The sequence below is a fragment of the Plodia interpunctella genome, chromosome 18, assembly GCF_027563975.2.
Source record: "Plodia interpunctella isolate USDA-ARS_2022_Savannah chromosome 18, ilPloInte3.2, whole genome shotgun sequence".
Taxonomy (NCBI): domain Eukaryota; kingdom Metazoa; phylum Arthropoda; class Insecta; order Lepidoptera; family Pyralidae; genus Plodia; species Plodia interpunctella.
In genome coordinates, this window is record NC_071311.1 from 3,474,047 (window position 1) to 3,495,642 (window position 21,596).

At 40.7% G+C, this 21,596-nt stretch overlaps 1 protein-coding gene across 3 annotated transcripts in view; it reads right to left on the minus strand.

The window, feature by feature from the left end:
• retn (retained) overlaps positions 1-21,596 on the minus strand; it is a 117,632-nt gene that overhangs the window by 66,973 nt on the left and 29,063 nt on the right. For all 3 annotated transcript variants that reach the window (XM_053758630.1, XM_053758632.1, XM_053758631.2), the window contains exons 2-3: positions 14,310-14,528; positions 13,696-13,968 (exon numbers count right to left, since the gene is read on the minus strand). In XM_053758630.1, coding sequence (XP_053614605.1) covers positions 13,696-13,968; positions 14,310-14,528 — 492 coding nt within the window. The remainder of the gene's footprint in view (positions 1-13,695; positions 13,969-14,309; positions 14,529-21,596) is intronic.

The window sequence follows — 21,596 nt, forward strand, 5'->3', positions numbered from 1 at the left end:
AAAAAGTGTTTATCTATCTATACAGACATGATTAATTTTCAGCCTGTGCCTTGCACCACAGCGCCCCATGCACGCCCACAGAAATAGCGAACCAGCTGGGGTGCGTACGATGCGCACTGTGTGAATTCACATGTTGATTTTAACGTCTTTTATCCCTTACGGAGATGACATAACTTTGTTTTTTATTTGTTACATTAATATAAAATTATATTATAAAACAATAGTGAAAAATTGTTTGTTGGACCCATCATCTGACTTACACTACTTACTTATGTAATAATATATGTTTATGTATAGACTATTGTCCGGATTTGAAAATAAAACAAGGATATTGTGTAAGAAATGATGAACTAGGTGTATTATAAATCCATAAAAATACATTAACTCGAACAAAAACTCAACAAATCAATCAAAAGTTGACAATCGATAAAGGCTCAGAATTTTGGTGACCAAGTTTTCCATGGCTGTGAAAAGTGACACGGGCGAAGCCGCGGGAAAAGCTAGTTTCATTATAGAAAACAATATAAATGGAAGTATTAGTTAAATATAACAGTTTATAAGACATGGACTATATAATTGTAAGAACGTACGTAACGATATAATTACTTTTAGAAATGTCATTATTGGAATGACACGCTTCGCTGACCAATCAGCGGCTCCGAATAGGAATGCTCTAATCGACTCCTGCGCATACATCATAGGTATTAAGATAAATAGTTGTTGTTTGCATAGAGTTCGTACAGATTTCTTTGTAGTATAGAGACAACTATGTTAATATATTACTTTTGTTTTAAAAACAGACATTTAATAATGAATTAAATAACGGCTTACTAGTGTGATTTGGAGCTTTAATATTTAATAGTAATAGTGTATGTAATACTAGTATTTCTATAATTTGCGCCGTTGCTAATTATTACCAAAATCTTTCTTTTTATATCAAGTTCTGCGTTAACAGTAACTTTTCAAAAATAAAATAAAATAAGTAAAAACAAACAAACTGGTCTGCGTGCTATCTATAAAATATTAGCTACTCTATGGTAGTCGATAATAATGATACACGTTATTCGAACGATTTATGCTACATTTTGAGGCTAATTGCTGAAGTAAATTGTCGATTAGCCTGTAATAAGCGCATCTAAATGTTAAGTTAAAACACTCCTTAATTACGGAAGCTAAAGCTATGCCTTTTTAATGTTTAACTAATTTGTTTGTTCGTCGAGAAAGCTTGAGTTATGTTGATACGATTGTGAAGCAGTGGTGATTGTCTGCAAACATGCTAAGACATTGCTCACATAATGGGTGATTACTATTGAAATAGTTACAATCAAAAGGTTTTTTAATAAATAAATAATAAATATATAATAGGACAAAAATCACACAGATTGAGCTAGCCCCAAAGTAAGTTCGAGACTTGTGTTATGTGATACTAACTCAACGATACTATATTTTATAAGAAATACATTTATAGATAAACATCCAAGACCCGGGCCAATCAGAAAAAGATCATTTTCCATCATGAGCCGACCGGCGATCGAACCCGGGACCTCTCGGTTCAGTGGTAAGAACTTTACCACTGCGCCACCGAGGTCGTCAATGTTTCACAAAAATAGCATTTAAATCTTCTTATACTAATTATTAAAGATAATATTATGTTACAAACTAGACCACAAAGTAAACAACGCGCGTGTGACACCCTTGGTGTTGCAGGCGCCCATCGACTGCGGTGACCACTTACCATCAGGGCCGCATGCCTACTTAAAGTATAAAAAAACTATAAAGAGAAATAAATGATTTAATTTTGATGTAAAACCATCATAGAAAAAACAAATTGGGAATCTTTTAAGACTTAATAAAAAAAACACAAAAACAACACTTACGCAGAAAAATGTTAAAAGCACATCGAACATTAACTTTCCTATTTCAAGTGTATAAACCGTGCCTTCGATAAAGCCCATAGAGAATCCAGAAGATAAGGCGTCTAGACAGAATAAATATCCAAAACACTCAAATGCCACCTCGATGGCTCACTTGGCTAAACACCGGGGTGCCAGGAAAAAATCATTTAGTTTTTTTCAAACGTACTCTTAACCTACTGCCACTTTAAAAGTTTGACGGCGAATCTACGCATTCGAAATTCAAAACGTGCTCGTTTGAGATTAGGATATCATGTTTTACTATAATGCCATAGATATCAGAAAGTGGTTAAAATTTAAAGTAACTAATAATAGATGCTCACATAGGTACCTCCGATTCGTATGTTCTTCACACACACAAAATATTTTCTGCGCAATTATACATTTTAATTAAACCGTCTCAACATAATGACATCAATCTAGATTTGTAATCTTTTCCTAATAAAAGAATATCGATAAAACCTAAAACAAATGACAACGGTCAATAGTTTGTTAAATTCTTGCCAAAAAAGTTCTTATCCGTTAGTGTTTTCACATATTTCAATAATCTTATATTAAGTGAAGAGGGTCAAAGGCCATGAACTATGAACACAGGTTCATAGTTCAGTTTGTTTACAAGATTCGCATAAATTCTGTAGTCGCATCGCGTTCGAATTACAAGCATGACACATGGGATAAAATCATAGACGACATTTAAACATGGCGTCCAGGGGAGCGCATGTGACAAAGTGCGATCGTGGGGTAATGTCGCAAAATACGTGATAACATTCATTCTTAAGACTGTGACAAAAAATAAAGACTGAGTGCGGTTTCGCCAATACCATTCGCAGTTAGACTACTTCATATTGTTCAAATTATTTCTTCTGACTTTCCCAATACGACTAATTATATAAACTGTTAAAAATGCAACACTATCTATCGCTGTGTCACTTTTGTTTGCTTTAAACAGACAGTGACAGCATGACACTAAAACCATATTAAATATTAATATGGATTTGTGCAACTATTCCTTGGTTTTTGTTATTATAAAATGCAAACATTAATCATTACGTTCATTGATAAATAATACTAGTTAAACTTAACAATTTATATTTGAACGGTTGTAGATGTTATCGGTTCGTAGATCATATCTGATAGCAAACACCTGATTCCTTTATTTATTCGTGTTCGTATATAATGTCTTGGAAGAACTCTGTGGAAGTACTTATCAAGAATTTACCAAGTTTTTTAAAGTTTTTAAAGTTTACCAAATGGCGGTAGATATTCGTAAACACTGATATTTCTTTCGGCATTTCTTGTTTTGATATTTGTTTCGAAATAGTGTGTAGCTTTTTGAGAAGTGACTATGTAACATAAAATTTGACGTGAAAAAGTGTGCCTGTGAAAGTGTCATTTCTAAATACATTATTCGAATTTGATGTCACGATGCTTTTAGGTGACTTGACTTAATAAAATCGTACACCAGTATTAGCAATAGTATATAGGTACATTCGATAAGCCAGCAACTACGATTTAATGAATTTTAGCGAGTATATAATTTAAAATCATTCCTTACACTCTATTCGACGACCTCGGTGGCGCAGTGGCTAAGTTCTTGCCTCTGAACTGAGAGGTCCCGGGTTCGAACCCCGTTCGGGTCATGATGGAAAATGATCTTTTTCTGATTGGCCCGGGTCTTGGATGTTTATCTATATATGTATTTGTTATAAAATATAGTATCGTCGAGTTAGTATCCCATAACACAAGTCTCAACCTTACTTTGGGGCTAGCTCAATCTGTGTGATTTGTCTTAATATATTTATTTTTATTTATTTATTTATTTAAGTGGATACAGTAGCTAGCTGGTTATTGGATACGCTCAAATAAGTTAACTTCGACTTTACTTTATTTACATAAAAGAAGCATCTTTTCAAATGCAATAAGCATTTGAAAAGATGCTTCTTCAATTTATCATATAATAAAACAAACAATATCGTATTTACCGCATTTGCAGATTACTTGAAGAAATACGTGTGAAATAGAAAGCCATTCTGCAAGATTGATTTTAGGTTAACCACAATCAATTATGGGGTCATATTGGATGAAATATCTTGTGTGGGTTTAGTGTAGAGTAAGTATATTATTATGTAAGATGTCGCCATAATACTCAAAGGTAGATTATCTATTGTGGTAACTAAAATAAATACTAGAACCTCAATAGGAGATGGAAACAGAGTCTTTCGAACGATCGGATGACATGAACTTTTGCTAATCGGTTCGATTGGTCGAAGTGCAACTAAACAATCGCTAAATATAAAAAAAAACTGACAGGTTTAGGTAGGTACATATCTTTTTAATGTTGAAAATATGAAATTTAATGAAATTATAATATATCTGTAATCTGAAGATATATTATTAGATTTAACAGAATAGGCAATCCAGAATTAGATACTTAGGTACAAAAATATTACAAAATAAAATATTTACACAAATGCAAATATCTACAAACAAACAGTACTGTTTCTTTTCTCTCATGTTAAATCCTGGTACTTCGAGGTACAAAGATTATGTCACTAACTTTTGAATAGGTGGCAGCAGTGTTACAAAGTATGCGTTAAAATTACCAGCATTATAAATACGCTATCTGACAACTGGCAACACAGTAATAGTAGGTAGTAATAAAAGGAGGGAACAACTATAATTCGCCACAAGGAATGCCCCTGGCTACACCATTTCCTCCCTTTGGATGTGTGACGGTAGTGTACACGGACCACAGTAGTTACAGTGCGAACCCAGTGCAGTGCAATATCGTGCGTGCGTGAGTGTGTAATCGTGTGCGGACTTATTGTGCGCCCGTGCGTGCCTCAGTGCGCGAGTTATTGGGATTGTGCGGGGTTCGGAGGGGAACGTTTTGTCCATTGCGCTGTCTGCGCTTACCGTCCGTCGGTATACTTTGGCTGTCTGTGGCCCGGCCCCTAAGCGGTTTCAAGCGAAGGGTTCCCCGGGCTCTGCTTAGCCGAGTTATTACTAGGCGACCGGATAAGCGCATTCGGTCGTACCAAGCCAGGTGAGTGAGACCTCTTTTTCGTCGCCGTCGGCGGGCCTCTGTTTCCGGGACTACCCTCACCAAATTTTTATTTGGGAGGTTGGCCCTGCCAGGGGGTCTAGGCATGTCATCCTCTGCTATGTGATTACGCATCGCAGAGGTTGAGATGCCGCCGCCGTCGAAGCCTACGAGGGCCACTTCAGGCGCTGCTTCGCCTAGGCGCGCCTCGGCCCATAAGCGGCCATTGAGACCCCAGAGGGTGAACAACCCTCTGGAATTCTTGAAAAGCCCCGGGGCTGCGTCCCTCATACAGAGGGCGATTGTAGCAGGACGCGCCCCCTCCCAGCCCCCGCCGTCTCCCTCCCCTGTCCAATCTGGAGGGGAGGAATTTTTCAGCGCCGAGGACGCCCCTACCGCGCCGAAGCCGCAGCGCGACCCGCGCCGTGCCTCGCGTTCCGCGACCGCCGTGCCCGCCGCGCCCGCATCCTCCGCGAGTACCGCCGCCGTCCCTAAGCCGTCGAAAACCGGCCCCGCGTACGAACCCACCCTTAAGGTGGCCCGCGTCGTATCGCCGCCGCGACTTCCGACCCCGGCTTGGGCGAAGATGCCCCCGACCCCCGCCCCGCGCTCTCCGCCCTCGAAGGCTTCCCCCGCGTCGCCACCGGTACCCGCTCCGCGCACACCCCCTCGTTCGTCCGCGCTATCCATGCCGTCGCTCGAGGAGATGGATGTCGTCGTGACGTCGCCGGTCACTAGTTACGCCGCCGCCGCCGCCACCAACCCCTCGCGTAGGTCGCCTCCTGCCTCGCCGGCACCCCACACTTCCCAGTTGCCTTCTGCAACTTGTGCCCCCGCAAAAGTGCCACAATCCCCCCCGACTAAGCTGCCCCCCCGCCCCCGGTACCCACCCCTCATTGTGGAGCACCTCCCCGACTGGGCTTTCCATTTTAAGGAGCTCAAAAAGAGGATGGGCCACGCTCCCAACGCGCGCCCCTTCGGCAAAGGAGTGCGTTTTATGCCGCGCGAAGAGGACGAGTACCGCGCAGTCCAGCGGTACCTCACGCAGCTAGAAAAGGAAGCAGGTATTTCCTGGTTCTCTTACTCCCTCCCCGCAGAACGCAGCCTAAAGGTAGCCATTAGAGGTCTACCAGCCGACACGAAGCCGTCCGACATAGAGGACGAACTTCGCATCCTAGGCTTCCTGCCCGAATACGTGCGCCCCATACGCGCGCGTCAAGGCCGCCCGGGCTGCATATTTTTCGCGCAGCTCCAACGGAATGCTGAGACCATCCCCGCCATTTATGAAGTCAGCGAACTTCTATGCATGCCGGGGATCACCATTGAAGCCTGGCGTGGCAAAAAAGGCCCCGCCCAATGCCACCGATGCCAGCAGTTTCGGCACAGCTCCCACAACTGCCACCGCCGCCCCGCCTGTGTCCGCTGCGGCGAAGAGCATTTCGCTAGAGAATGCCCCCGCCCGCTAGAGGAACCGGCAACTTGCGCCAACTGCAAGGGCTCGCACACGGCAAACAACGTGTCCTGCCCCGTATTCCGTAAGGAGATGCGCAATAAGAAGGCAGGTACGGTCCTCCTGACCGCCGCCCCCAGCCGCCCCCCAAAAGCTGCAACAACCCCCGCCGCAGAAACGATGCCCACCTCCCTCATGGCAGAGGCCAATGCCCCCACTGAGCGCACGGATAAACCGAAGCGCCGTAGGCGACGAGGTAGGAAAGCCAAGGGCTCCCCCCCAGTCGAACAACCCCAGCCCCAGGCAGAGCAGCCCGCCCTCAAACCGCGCCCCACAGCTGTAGGAGGCAAACCGAAGCCCGCCCCTAGAAAGGCCACCCCCCCTCAGCAACCCGAGCCCCTACGTCCCGAACAGGCAAAGGACGCTACCAAGACGGGAAGGATGAACGTCCAGCCGGTCATCGACCTTCTAGTCGAGATCCTGGTTGCGTACCAAGCCGACCAGGACATCGTCCCCATAGTGCTCAGAGGAATGGCCTCACTACTGCCCAACAGTGTGTGACAAACCCCTTAAAATCATCCACTGGAATGCCAACGGACTTAACAAAGTCAGACGCAGCCTTCTGAAATCATTGGTAACCGAGCATAACGCCGATATCATTCTGATCTCAGAAACGCATTTGCGAGCATCGGATCAGCTGAAGTTCCCAAATTATCATGTCTATCGTTTTGATGCAGTCTCCGACCACGGCGCAGCTTACAGAGGCCTCGCCGTTTTGGTCAAGAGGAAAATTATCCATCAACCGATACCACGCGCGCAACTTCAGTCTATCTACGCACTAGGCGTTGAGATATGTATTGACTCTACTCCGACTCGTGTGTTCGCACTTTATAAACCACCGAACGATCAATTAAAAGTGGCCGATATCCATCTCCTACTGGACTCGTCCCTTCCAACGATCGTAGCCGGCGACTTTAACTGCAAACACACCGCCTGGAACTCCTCGCGTATATGCCCAAATGGACGCCGCCTCTTTGACGACTCTGAAAGAGTGGGTTACGAGGTGAGAGGCGCGGAAGTACCGACTCACTATCCCGGAGCCGCCGCCTACTTACCGGACGTAATCGATCTCACGCTGTACAAAGGCATTTCAGCGTCAAAGGTTACCACCGAAGTGCTCAACGACAACATGGACTCCGACCATCAGCCTGTCCTCGTAACAGTGGATGAGTCCCACACTGCCAAGCCAACCCCTCCCCCCAAACCCCGAATTGAGTGGGCTAAGTTCAGCACGTATGTAGAGCAGCACCTCTCTTCGACACCGGTCAGCAATGCGGCTGACGTAGAGCAGTTAGCTTCCCACATCTGTGAAATAACACAAGAGGCCCTAAAACAAGCTACTTCTGACACCGTTAGTACCCCCAAGAGACGCCCTACCCCCCTCTACATTCTAGAGATGATAGCCGAAAAGAGAACCCTGCGAAAACGCTGGCAACGAACCAGATGCCCATCCCTCAAAACTCGAGTGAACTCTATGTCAGCAAAGATTGCGAAAGCTCTGGAAACAGAGGCTTCCGAGTCTTGGCTACGGACCATGGAGTCGGCGAGTGACGACTGGACGTCTATTCACAGGCTCTGCAGGCAAGTTTCCAATAAGCCTCAGCCTATTCGCCCCCTCAACGCCTCCGACGGTACCCCCCGGTACAGAGCGGAAGATAGAGCGGAAATCTTCGCGGATAACTTAGAGCAGCGATTCAAACCGAACCCCTCTGATGACCCTCAGCAAGCTGAAGACATCCAGAAGCTCCTGGACGAGTACTTCCGTCGTCCCATTCCCCCGGACGAAGACCCCATAGTCTTTACCCCGGGTCAAGTCCTTAGGATGGTCAAGAAAACGAAGCTACGCAAAGCCCCAGGCCCCGATGGCATCCCCAACGAAGCCCTGCGACACTTCCCTCCGCGAGCAATCGCAGTTCTGACGCGACTCTATAACGGAGTCTTGCGCACGGGCCACTACCCCTCCATTTGGAAACTAGGTCGTGTCATCATGCTTCCCAAGCCCCACAAAAATGTCTTGAATCCAGGGAGTTACCGCCCCATTACGCTACTCGCTACCATCTCCAAGGTGTTCGAGAAATTGTTATTACTACATCTCACACCTCACTTGACCCCCAGAAACGAGCAATTCGGCTTTCGAGCCGAGCACTCCACCACGCTCCAACTCACAAGGGTACTACACCATATGACGACAGCCTTCAATAAAGGGGAAAAAACCGTAGGTGTTTTTCTCGACATGGAAGGAGCGTTCGACCGTGTCTGGCACCCAGGTCTGATCTACAAATTGTCCACCTCTACGACTCCCCGTCGAATCGTCAAGACCGTGGCCAACTTCCTCGTAGACAGACAGTTCCAAGTAGCAGTCGAAGACGCCACCTCTACAGTACGCACCATAGAGGCCGGCGTTCCCCAAGGCAGTTGCCTCTCTCCCGTACTCTACGCGCGATACACCGATGACATCCCTTTAGAAAAAGGTTCTCACCTAGCCCTGTATGCCGACGACGCAGCGTACTACGCTTCGTCACTCAGTCCGATACATGCCGCCAAGGTAGTCCAGAGAACCCTCGATGCCCTCCCCGAATGGTTATCCCGCTGGAGGCTGTCGATCAATGTAGCTAAAACGCAAGCCATTGTGGTAAGCCGCACCGCTTTGCCCCCTCCTCTCCGTCTACAGGACCAAGACATCGCTTGGACTAGCCCGGTTAAATACCTGGGCGTCCAAATCGATCGGCGCCTGACGATGAAGGATCAAGTTAACGCCGTTATCAACTCTACTCGTGCTGCCCGAGCCGTTTTGCGTCCCGTCTTAAACTCAGTTCTCCCCTTAAAAGTGAAACTCGGTGTGTATAAAACATACATACGGCCCCGACTGACATACGCCGCCCCAGCGTGGTACGCGCTCACTAACCAGACGCGCAAAAATCAGCTGGAGGCCCAACAATCGATTTCACTCCGAGTCATCACGAAAGCCCCCCGTTACGTGAGGAACTCTACGATCCAAAAAGGATTGCAGATGAAAAGCCTAGATGCCCATATCAGGCATCTAACGAGGAGGCTACTTAAGCGTGTAGACGAGTCGACCCTGCCACACATACAGGAGTTGGCCCCGTACCACGCCCGTCCTCCCGACTCCAAGCAGTTCCCTAGAGACCTCATAACAGACCCCCAGTGACCCCCCCCATTACATAGGTTTGTCTCTTCTTATCCCGCCCGCTGAGATCGCTCGCCGGCCTCTCCCGGCTTGAGCGGATATCGCGACCTGAGATAGGTAGTAGGACAGACCCCATTCTTGTGGCACTTTCCCAACCCAACGACCTGTCTGTTTTGACAGACAGCGACCGACACCTCAGTAAAGAGGCCGTTGCCTCGTCACTGATTCCCCATCCCCTTACCGGAATGAGACGAAAGCCCACGATTCGCCACAATGATTTAGGGTCGGAAAACGGCGAGTTTCCAATATGGTTGACGTTTATGGACTCACACCGCAGTACCAATAATGTCAATACTTCTTTACGACTTTAACTTCTATCACACAAGACTGAAAATTCATTACGTCGTAATTTTACGAGGGCGCGATTATCGCGATTGTCGAATACTAGAAATTGTGGAAAATATTGTTGATGTCGACACGAAATTATAGAGTTGAGGGAAATTATACACAGTAGCCCTCGGCTGTTCGACAATATGGCTACGGAGTTTGAAATTTCACGTCAAAAAAAAGTTATTTGCAAATTATAGCAATCGAAACGAAAATGCACTTGCATGGCGTAAATGATAATGTGGACTTGTTTATATAATTTAAATCTAAAGTTCAGTGGTTGGAATTGTTTAAAAAATTAACATATTCCTGGATTTTCTTAATGATGTATTAAATTACCAAAGCGTAAGTTTTAATATTAGTTACGAGGATTTCTGATGTGGTGGAATTTGACCCAGAATATAATTTTTAGGTGAAAATGAGAATTCATTTTGCTACCTTATATGGGACTAGAAACAACTAAAAAACTCGATATAAAAGCAAAGAGGGACATCTTTTTTACTTAAAGGGACAGCTTTCTTATTACCAGCCAGTGTTAGAGCCTCCTCAGCGAGATGAGCCAGAATGTGCCTGAGCTAATTTTAATAAAAGTCTAATAACGTCTATTTTATATTAAATACTAATTTCTCAAGCAACAAACTACTGGCATTTCGGAACGACCACTGCTGAGATGAAATGCCGAACGAAACTCATTTGAACAGTGTTGGTATATCATGCCTGAAAGTCTTGACATTATTGTTTCTTACTTCTTTTTATATGTATATCTTTTTAACCGTGTATTAAAGATCTATGGCATACCTAATAGCAAGACATAGAACAATAAGTCAATCAGCCGTGCACAATCGGAACTGGAGCGTTCGCGATATTAGCGATCACAAAGACCGCCCAACGTCGGCGATCGACGCGTGCTAAACTCGTACATTCATTAAAATCGTAATTCTAGTTAAAATGTATTTTGACTCATTATTTTAATGTCATCTATTGTAGTAAGGACAATTCATCTATATTATCAAAGAGATCACCTGTCGCGTCTGTGTGTACGAACGCGATAAACTCAAAAACGAAACCAGGTATTTTTGTACGGATTTCACCAATAAATAGGAAGGTACCGAAGCGAGGCTGGGACGGGTGGCTAGTAATTTTATTAATTACTACTAATTAAAACTATTATAAGCATTTATTTTTTCTCACAATATATATATATATATCAATTTATTTACCGATGGGAGCATCCAGGGAGGACCCACAAAACTAAATGTTTATGTAATATTCAATTTAAATAATATTCATGAAAAATAAACTTGAAATATTGTGTGGAATATGTTTGGAACACACATGTTTGGAATAGATGATTAAAAATTAAATGATACCCGTAATAATTGACATACCTTTATATGCGAATATATATTTATAGTTTTCACAACAATCCTGCAATGTTCTCATTCATAAAACTAGAATTACATTTTTGCACCAAAAAAACAGTTAAAAGATCAATTATATTGTGCGTGTTGCTAAAGGACATGCGTGCCCTTTCAAAAGGACAGGCCTTATGTCAAATAATTACAATGTCAAATTAACACTTCGGAGCTTCTTAAGAACCACTCGATTGTGAACAAAAGGCAACTGAAGCCAGTTTATTTCTGGGTAAAACCATAATAAATTATACACCTAAAGCTTTCGCATGAACCACACTGTCTATTAAAAAAATCGCATCAAACGCAACGCTGGTTGCATATTTTTGAAGATCTAAAAATACATAGTATACTATGTAGTGACTATAATTATTAGGATGCGGCTTTGAACAATTGACAAACTTGTACGAAAAGTTAACTGACTTTAGTTGCAAATTGCATTTCAATGCATGTCAATAGTCTGGTAAATTCACAAGTTAAATCAATGACATTTTTTTTATAAATGTCAAGAATAATTTTGGAACTTGTAGGACAGTGATGTCGGAATGACGTCACAATTTCCGAGTCAAAAAGCCTTCCTAATATATTTTCAATAGTATCTCGTAAATAATAAAACTGATAAATTAACAATGATATAGTTAATTTAGTGTAAGAGATAAAATTTGTAGTAATAAGATTAAAATTGTTGTGTCCTATATTTTATTTGTATATGAACTACCCTAAGATAAGAAATTTGACATAATACAATAGGAAAACGGACTCTGGGCTCAGTAGTCTATTGGTTGAGGATGAAACCTGATAATGACGTAGACGGAGTCATTTCAAGAATCCATTTTAGCAACAATATTCCCATTTAAAATTCCCACCATTTACAACATATTTAACTGCCATCGTATGAGGTATTGGTTCATTCTTTTCAATAATAACATATCGTGAAAGCAGCGTAATTTCCTTTCATCCTTTGATAACTTACACGTTGACTTTCCAATTTGAACCAAACTGAAGTAAGTGGGCTTAACAAGTAATTTAGCTATTTCAAGCAGTTGATTACTACCATGTTGCGGTATTATAAACCTAGCACCTTTTGATTTTTTTTTCCTTTGATTATTTTCTCTTTCTTTGTTCCTTTTCATTATGATGAAAGATAAACAGTTAAACACTGTTTGACAAAGATTATGATAGTTTCTACAATTAAATGATTAAATACGTTTAACTGATCACAAAACAGACTATTACGCATCTATTATGACACTGAAACTCTTCAGCTTTATTAGAATCTAATTAGAATAAAATTGCGCGTTACGGAGATGACAAAGGTGCGAGTACCTTCATCATCGTGACGTTTTTCATCGAAATTATATTCGCGTTATTTTATTCGCATTCGCGTCATAGTAGAGATATTTAATTCTACTTATATTTTGAATAATAAAATAAATATAGTATACTAGATGATTCCCGGGGCTTCGCTCCCGTGGGAATTTTGAGATATAAAATATAGCCTATGTCGGTTCGATAGTTTTGGAGATTACCCGCCTCAAACATACGAACTCACAAACGCTTACCTCTTTATAATAATAGTATAGATATTAAGAAATCACACATATTGAGTTAGCCTCAAAGTAACTTAAAAACTTGTGTCTGGGACTCAACGATATTGTATTTTTTATCATATATATAAATACTCTAAATAAAAATGACATCAGAATATTCTACCCTTAACAGTATCTGTCTGCTAACCCGCAAATAATGAAGTTGACAACAAATTATTATTAAAATTTGTCATCCCGAGCGAACCCCCGATATGTAAATATTCAAGTACCCAACAAGGGGAACGAGTTGCATTATATGACAACTATAGACACATTTTCATTGGACATAACGATGTGTAATGTAGGGAGAGTGAATAAATTATATCAGGGGCAGGGTTTAACCGTTTGATTTGACGTGATTATGTTGTTGTGGGGAAACATTATGCTTATGCTAGTTTTTGTGCCATCTGGTCGTGATGTTTGAAGGCTTTGACATTGTTTTTTGTAAAATTGTATTATGTTTAGGACCTAGACAACAGAGCCACAGCTGCAGGGTCTCCACCCTCAGACATGGGGTAACGATTATGATGTAGTTGTTTTTTTTATTTTATTTACTGCTATACGTATATATATATGCAATAAAATCTTTTAAGAAAGATCACCTACCCAACCTTAATCATAAGTATCAACAGAAAATTAACTGAAAAAAAAAAAAACAAAGAAAAAATAGCCTAACAACAGAAGCGACCTTACCTGACGGACCTGCTTATACTGTTCTTCGAAGCTCCATCCTGCTGCGCTGCCTTCAGAAGACGAGGATGATGCTGAGCCGGCGGGCTGAGCGGGTGGCGGGGGTGCAGGGGCCAGGAACGCGGGGGGAGCGTACGGAAACCCACCGGTGGGGCCGCCACCAGCCAGCGCGAACACACTGCTCGGTGTGGAAAGTGGAGCGCCCTGGGCCAGAGATGCCAGAGACGAAAGATGCGGGTGTAACGAGGACTTGAGCGATTCGAAGTCATCTCGCACCTGGAAAACATTTTCGTGTGAAACATTGGTAAATCATCATTAGAGAATTGAAATTAGAATTGTGAAAGCAACGATTAATTTTTACGAAAGGCCGGCCTGTGCAATCTTTCAAAAACTACTTCTCCTTAACCTAAATAGGGTCAGCACAGGATTACCTCCCCTTAATAAGTTTTTATTCTTCTTTGAGAGAATCGTAAGTTGCCAATTTTTACTTGAAGAGGTAGGTGTACGGCGTACATTTTCTCTGCAGTTAGAGAACCTATAAGTTCTCGTTCTTCTTTCATACAATTGTAAGCTAAAATTACATGCAATGTTTTGTACTTAAAGAAATAATTTCTTACTTTGAGCTCTCGCTCATGCGGCCTCGGCGAGTTCCTCTGGTGGTGGTTGAGCTGATGATTATTCATCTGCTGGTGGTTTGTGGCGTGGTGGTTCATATTGAGAGGCTGGTGGGGCAGCTGTTGGTGCTGTAGCGACTGGTGCGCAGGCGCGTCTCGGCCTACGCCCTCGTCGGAGCTCTCGCAAGACTGTTCCGACGACTCGCCTTCAGACCGCGCAGACTGGAGGCAAAAAACATGAAATTAATTTATATTATGAAAGTCGCAAGACAGAATATCCTAGCGCCCGGGATAACCAGGAGGCCCGACCACTAGTAACAGAGACAAAGAAGAAGAAGATAATAATGTCGCAGAGTTACATGGATGAGAGAAGCACATGACATGACAGAGGGTGGCGTGTGAAGAGCGGCCTAAGCAGTGCACAGAAATAGACGAAAATGATGATGATGAAATTATATCTCAATACAAATTTGTATGTAACAGACACTTAATTGAAGCAACATTAACTATTCATATAACAAAACTCATTTGTTATTTTATGGGTTACGCTGACGTTTCGGACTCAACTTCACGCTTCGTCTTGTGGGCGAGTTGTGATCAAGGAATACCAAGTGAGTGTATCCATTGATAAATAATTAAGTTATAAAACAAGTGTTTTCCGCCATGAAATTGAACCACCCCATATCCTCTTGAGAATGTCTTACGAAATGAATAAGAGAGATTGACAGTACATTCCCAAAAATATTTACATAATTATTTTTGTAATAAAGATCCGAAACAAACGAGTGACACATCACGTACCTAAATGACAATTAACAAGGGTTTATGTCCAATATGTCATCTGTTGTTTCATTCCATCTTAATTTATTTTACTGTACATGCCGCAGTATTATTTGAACTAGGTATTTTTAACTTTATTTTTACTTTTAACTATTTTCATTAATATCCAAAATACACTGTCAAGATTTGGATTAAAGTAAACGTAAAGTCAATCGTAAAACAAATGGCGTAGGTAATAATAAATTTAATTATCTGTGATAGTTTAAAAAGAAAACAAAATACTGGCAACTTAGAAACTGAAGATAAATTTTTGGTATACCATTTCCGAACGATTTTCAAATTATTACTAGTGTAGTGGTTCGCCCGTGTTCCCGCGATTATTTTTACACAGCTTTGATTTGCTTTTCATGAATGTTGTTACTTTGCATTGAAATACCCGTTCGAATGGATATTATATTAGGTAACTCTAGTTATAAAAATATTATTAACACTAGAAAAGTTATAATATTTCATGCTGATATTTTCTGCTCAACTGCAATTTGATTCAATAGTTTAATCAGTTAAATAACATAACAAATTGGTACATTGTATGTAACCGGCAATTAGTTGTAACTAATATTATTTCGCCTTCGATTCAGTCTCAATCATGTGTTGTTTCCTTTCCATTAATAAACATAATTTACTTTGAGGTTATTTGCAATTTACAAAATAAAAGTCGAATAAAATGACATTTGTACAGGCCTGTGGCGAAAATATATCTACAGGGCATAATTACTAGAGTTCTAAACTTTTTTGCGCAAATTAATTTACTGGCTCTGGTACGTCTTACCACAGATTATACAATACTTCCGGTTTTACGTACGATATATTATATTTTTATATTTCAAATGCAGATTACCGACGACCTCGTGGCGCAGTGGTAAAGTTCTTGCCACTGAACCGAGAGGTCCCGGGTTCGATCCACGGTCGGATCATGATGGAAAATGATCTTTTTCTGATTGACCCGGGTCTTGGATGTTTATCTATATATGTATTTGTTATAAAATATAGTATCGTTGAGTTAGTATCCCATAACTCAAGTCTCGAGCTTACTTTGGGGCTAGCTCAATCTGTGTGATTTGTCCTAATATATCTATTATTATTATCATTATTAATTGTTATTACCGATTTATTTTTAAACTATAGGTACCTTTCTTCAGAATACTTGCTAAAGAGAAAATCTAGATACCTAATGTTACCTATTTTTTTATTCAACAAAACAGTAGATTAAACATTTAAATAATCTGCCAAACTGTAAAACAGTTTGTCGGCAGGTTCTTGTGGTCACAGTAGGTATAAAATTGATACCTATGTTTATACATAGGTAAAAGAAATACAGTTATAAGTACCTATATATCTAAGGGCACGTAAACCGTTAACCACTTAGATAAATATAATATAACTATTTACTCAACAGAAATAAAGTACCAAAATAAAATAAACCTATTCCGATTCGATTGCTTTTTATCTCAGTCCACTCCGTAAGACAAAGTAATGCAAGAAAAGCTGATTATATTCCTAAAAGTCAACTTTTCTTACAATACTTTAAAGCGTCTGTGAAAAAACCAATTCTATAAAGGTGTTTAAAGTTCCATCGGATTCAATAAGGAATGGCCGAGCAATCAAATGGGGGAAACGAGTGCGTTTCGTTCGCCGCCCGCAGCCTCAATTACGGCATTAAAATTATTATTTTATTTCCATTTTTATTTATTATTCGCATTATTATATTGTGTGGAGTTATTATCGGAAACGTTTCGTTCGGATAAACGCTCGCCTCAGAACGACACGCAAGCCCCGACGGCGGATTTTCAGGGTTCCTTGGTGCAGTCTACAAAAGTTCCAAAAACTACTTAGATAGCTAATAGTAGAGAATTTTGGAACTTTTGCGGGTGAATAGCCATCCGTCCATCGGACCCGCAATACAAGATTTATGCTTACTGTATGCCGTATGAGTGTTGTGCAGGTTTAAGTCAAAATAGGAAAAGAGTACCACAGATTCTGTATATCAAAAAAATCACACTCTGTACAATTTTCCTCTCCACTATCAAATCCTACCATAACCAGAAGCTTTCGATCCATATAAAATTTTTTTTTGACTAAATCTTTTTTCCTTATTCCAATAACAATAACACATAACAATAAAATATATTTACAAATCAAACTTGAAGTCCGTAGATTGTCCTTTTCAAACATACGGAACCCGACCGTCTAATGTCCGAACTGCACTGTTTTATTCAAGTCAATTTTCTCATGGTTCAGGCCGCTACTGGATTCCTGCCACCTTTTATTTCTTTTAAGGTGACCGCAATTTAATTTAAACGTTTTATCAATAAAATGAACAAGTTTCTCCGCCTGGGTTCGTCCACCTTTTCAGATTTATAGAGATTTGTAAATAAATAAACGCTAAAATGTTATTATATTATTATCATGTCAGGAACCGTAAAAACCAACATACTCGTGCCGATAAGTAGGATAAAGTTAGCATATGTCGCGTTAATGCCAAAATAAACAAAATCGAAGCGTAAAATACAGAAATTACAGAAAGAGCCCTTTCATTACAATTTTCATAAGCTTCCTATTATATAGTAAGTTGTCGTCGCATAAAAACGCCGAGTCGTATGTTTGTGATTTTTAATATTTTCCACCTGGAAAAATGTTTCGGAAATTTACACTGACTTTTCTCAAACACACCAACTTCTAAATTGGCAGTCACCTTGTACAAAGTGTCTGTTTTGTAACCTCTATAATTTGGCATCAAAGCAGTCGTCAGTTTGAGAAGTCTCTCGCGTGATTTTATAATATAATAATAACTGTAAGATGGTTAGTGGTACGATGAAAAGGTACGCCTGCATTAGAAGTGTCAATATCACAACGGAATTTTACACAACAATCTGGTTTAGATGAAATTTAGCTGAGTGTGATAAATGAAAATGTTATACTGAATAAAGAAAATTTTAAAAACTAAAATATTAAAATATATATATTTACTACATCTAATAGTGACAGAATTAAATTAATATTAAAATAGCAAGATCTGCTTAAGTAATGGTTATAAATTTAGAGCCAACGAAAGGAAAAGTAAAAGAATTTATCCATCGCAAGCTTTAAACAGCCAGCCCGCTTATTTTTTGGACAAACATCCAGTGAGCTTGCTTCTCAGAAGAAACCCGAACTTGCTCCGGAGTAAATCAGGAGGACACACTATTGATTAACGCCTTTTACTACGCAAAAATCAAAGGAAACTAATCTTAAAATCATTCCAAATAAAGCTCAATATAAAGTTGATAAAGATATCTAATTTTATGAAGTTAAACATAACAATGAAACTGATTTAGAGGAAACACCACCTTATTTAACTAACACAGAAGGCAAAACAATAGATACCGCAACATGTCATGTGATAAATGATAGTAAACCATATTACGTTCAAAAACAGAGTCGTAAAACGTTGTGAAAGCAAAGCGTCCTATAAAAACTGAACATTGTATGTATTATTTGTGATAGTAGAAATCATAATCGAGTCTATGCGAGCGTCTTTTATGAAGCGAAATCAAATAGAAACTTCCAATGAAAGATGTCGTGTTCACTCAACTTGTTTGGTATGCAAAGCAAATACGAATGGTAATAAAATATTGAACATTAAGTTGTTAATACCGATGGAGATATCGCCAGTGTGAAATTGTGAAGTGAAAACATTTAGGACTCCGTGATAATCATAAATCTTGCTTGAATCATTACTTCAACGGACCGGCTCAGCGTTATGAATAATTTGTATTGCCACGTTAGTTCTATGGAAGTGAACAATAATAATTTACATGTAATTATTACATACTGAAGCAAGATTTAGTTTTTTAACAGTGATCTTAAATTTAAGATTATTTATGTTAGAAAAGTAAATATAATACAAGAAGTGGCAATGTATGTTCCCTAGAGCGTGATGGAAAGGTTCGCGTATCTCACACTCCCTGGAAGGTTTATTAGCAGGATCCGTCACGAAGGGCTTTGTCCACACATTAGCAAAGTTAGCGCCCTGGATGCCAGCGACTACCTGCTTATTTACCTATACACTGGGCCATGTATTTACTCAGATATCCACACAAATCTGCTGTTTCAAAGAGCCTATTGCGACACTCATTTGTGCAATGTATTGTTGACGTCGAAGGGAAATCTGCCAGAGTGTTTGCGTAATATTTCGAAGGAATTGCTGATTGTACAAGAGTTTATACTAATAAGTTGTAAAACCGACCTACTGCGGCATTTAGCGGATTGCAACCTTACTTTGTCAAACCAATTGTTGGATTTATCGCGGGATTTATCGGCACTTTAATTGCGTGATCGGAGCTGGACAATAGTCGACATCGGCGACGGAATGGACGCGGACAAAGGCGAAGCTGACAAGGAACAATGTTGCGGGCTTACTGCCGCAGTAACATTAACATTAGCAGACGTAAAATAACCGCCAATAAGCCAAAGCACGCATCAACCCGTCGACAAAGCAACAGGTTCTCGCCTCGACAAACAAACACTGTTTACATTACGATCCTGGGGCTTCATTTAATAATTCTCGGGAACTAAAAGCCTTTGAACATTTCATCAGATGACCCTCGGTGTTTGCACACACTCCTGCCTCGAGATGCTAATGTGGACACAAGGACCTGTATCGCCGATCCAAACTTCGATGCTTTTATTGTTAGTCCTTCCAATAGCTCCGACTTCTATTTCACTGTTCGATCTCCTCCGATATCTTATGTAAACATCGTCTCTGAATTCCATAAACTTTTATCCGGCTTTATTTTGTTTTACTTCTGAACAAAATGTAATTGAATGCAGCGATCGAAATAATTGCGAATGGTGTGTGAACAATGAGAGTAAATTGTTTGCAAAGGAAACAAATGGCGGTACTAGCGTACGTAGTAACATGTCAGGAAGCTATAACTGCTCCGAAATGAGCCAAGTATTTGAGCAAAACAAAAGGTGATAAGGAGAGGTAAATAACCTGACCCATTGACGGCGTGACGCGGCATGCCGAGTACACACATGTCGTGTCGCGGGCGCACGTCGCCGCGCCTGCGCTAACCACACGCTCAGCAGCTGTTTAACGCCTTGCATGCCGTGCTGAAAATGTTTTCAGCGCCGACTACTATTTACTACCACACTCCAACGCAGATATTCAACTGCGACAGACTATCTATCAGACAGCTTTAGGTAACCATAGCTAAGTCTATAAATATAAAACACATTGTACTAGCAAAGTGCTATATGTGATAAGTGTTAGCTGAAATGGACAACACACCAGTCATTTTAAAGTCTTTATAAATTCGTTCCACCCGCGTAGTATAGATAGCCACTTCAACCGTACCTGACACTATTGAATTCGAAAACATTTGGCTGGTTAATTTTATTCAAAATACCGCAACAGCGGTAAGTAAAAAGAGATCGTGTCGCTTATTGTGATGATAATTATTTTAGAAAACAAAAACTAGAAAGCGGTTGGCCGAAGATGACTATCTGTTAATTATTGTCACCAAAATGGCTGCCGTTATTGTGAATAAGTCAAAATGGCGGAGTGACAAATCGTTGGGGTTTCATTTGGTACGTTCCGTTTGATTGACGCGTGCCAGATTCTCAGGTAATACACCTTAATACATATTTATTTATGCGTAGAAAGCGCAAATAAAAACGAGTTCCTTAACATCTCGATCGAGATAATGAATCGATGTTTACAAAGAGGGTGATGCAAGTCGACAATTAATGCGCCGAGAAGTCGCCTATTGGTTTAATATTTGTGATTGGAAAATATCGAAGTCGCTGAGACAATTTCGAGCCGTAGCAAGATGGCGGGCCAATATTGACCTTTCTCACGAAGACGTTGTCGGCTCGTGCTCACACGAGTTAGCCTTATTCCTTCCGCTTTTCACACAAATAGGTAATAATCGATCACTTTATAGCGTCGCGTGTAGGCGTGCCGGTGATACTTCGGGGAATATTTTAAAATGTAACGTGTCGTCGAAGAATCGAAGGCGAAGCGTAAATTTCTTTAGTAAACTTGTAGAACCTGCACCGTCTGCACAATTGTTTTCTTTTTCATCTTTTGTTATCGTCAGTCAAACGAGTCAATTGTTGGTACACTTATTTTTTTATTTCGTTTGTCCAGTTCGTCATACTTACTCACTAAGTCATGTAAGTATTATATAGAGTCCATTGGAATCGATAAATTTGAGGCACTTTAAAAAAATATATTTTACAAATAAAATTGACAATACCAGTGAGATTTTAAATGACATCATTGACGAGTATAATTAAGTTAACCAGGTAATGCAAATGCATAAGTGAAAAATGCATAAGCAAACAATCACGTCGCGAAAGGCGAAACGACAAAACTGCACGAAACGTGTATATTTGAGGTGAGTTCGAAATGTTTGCATTATTTGTATGATCCACACGCTGCGTCAACAATGATCACCTGAACCC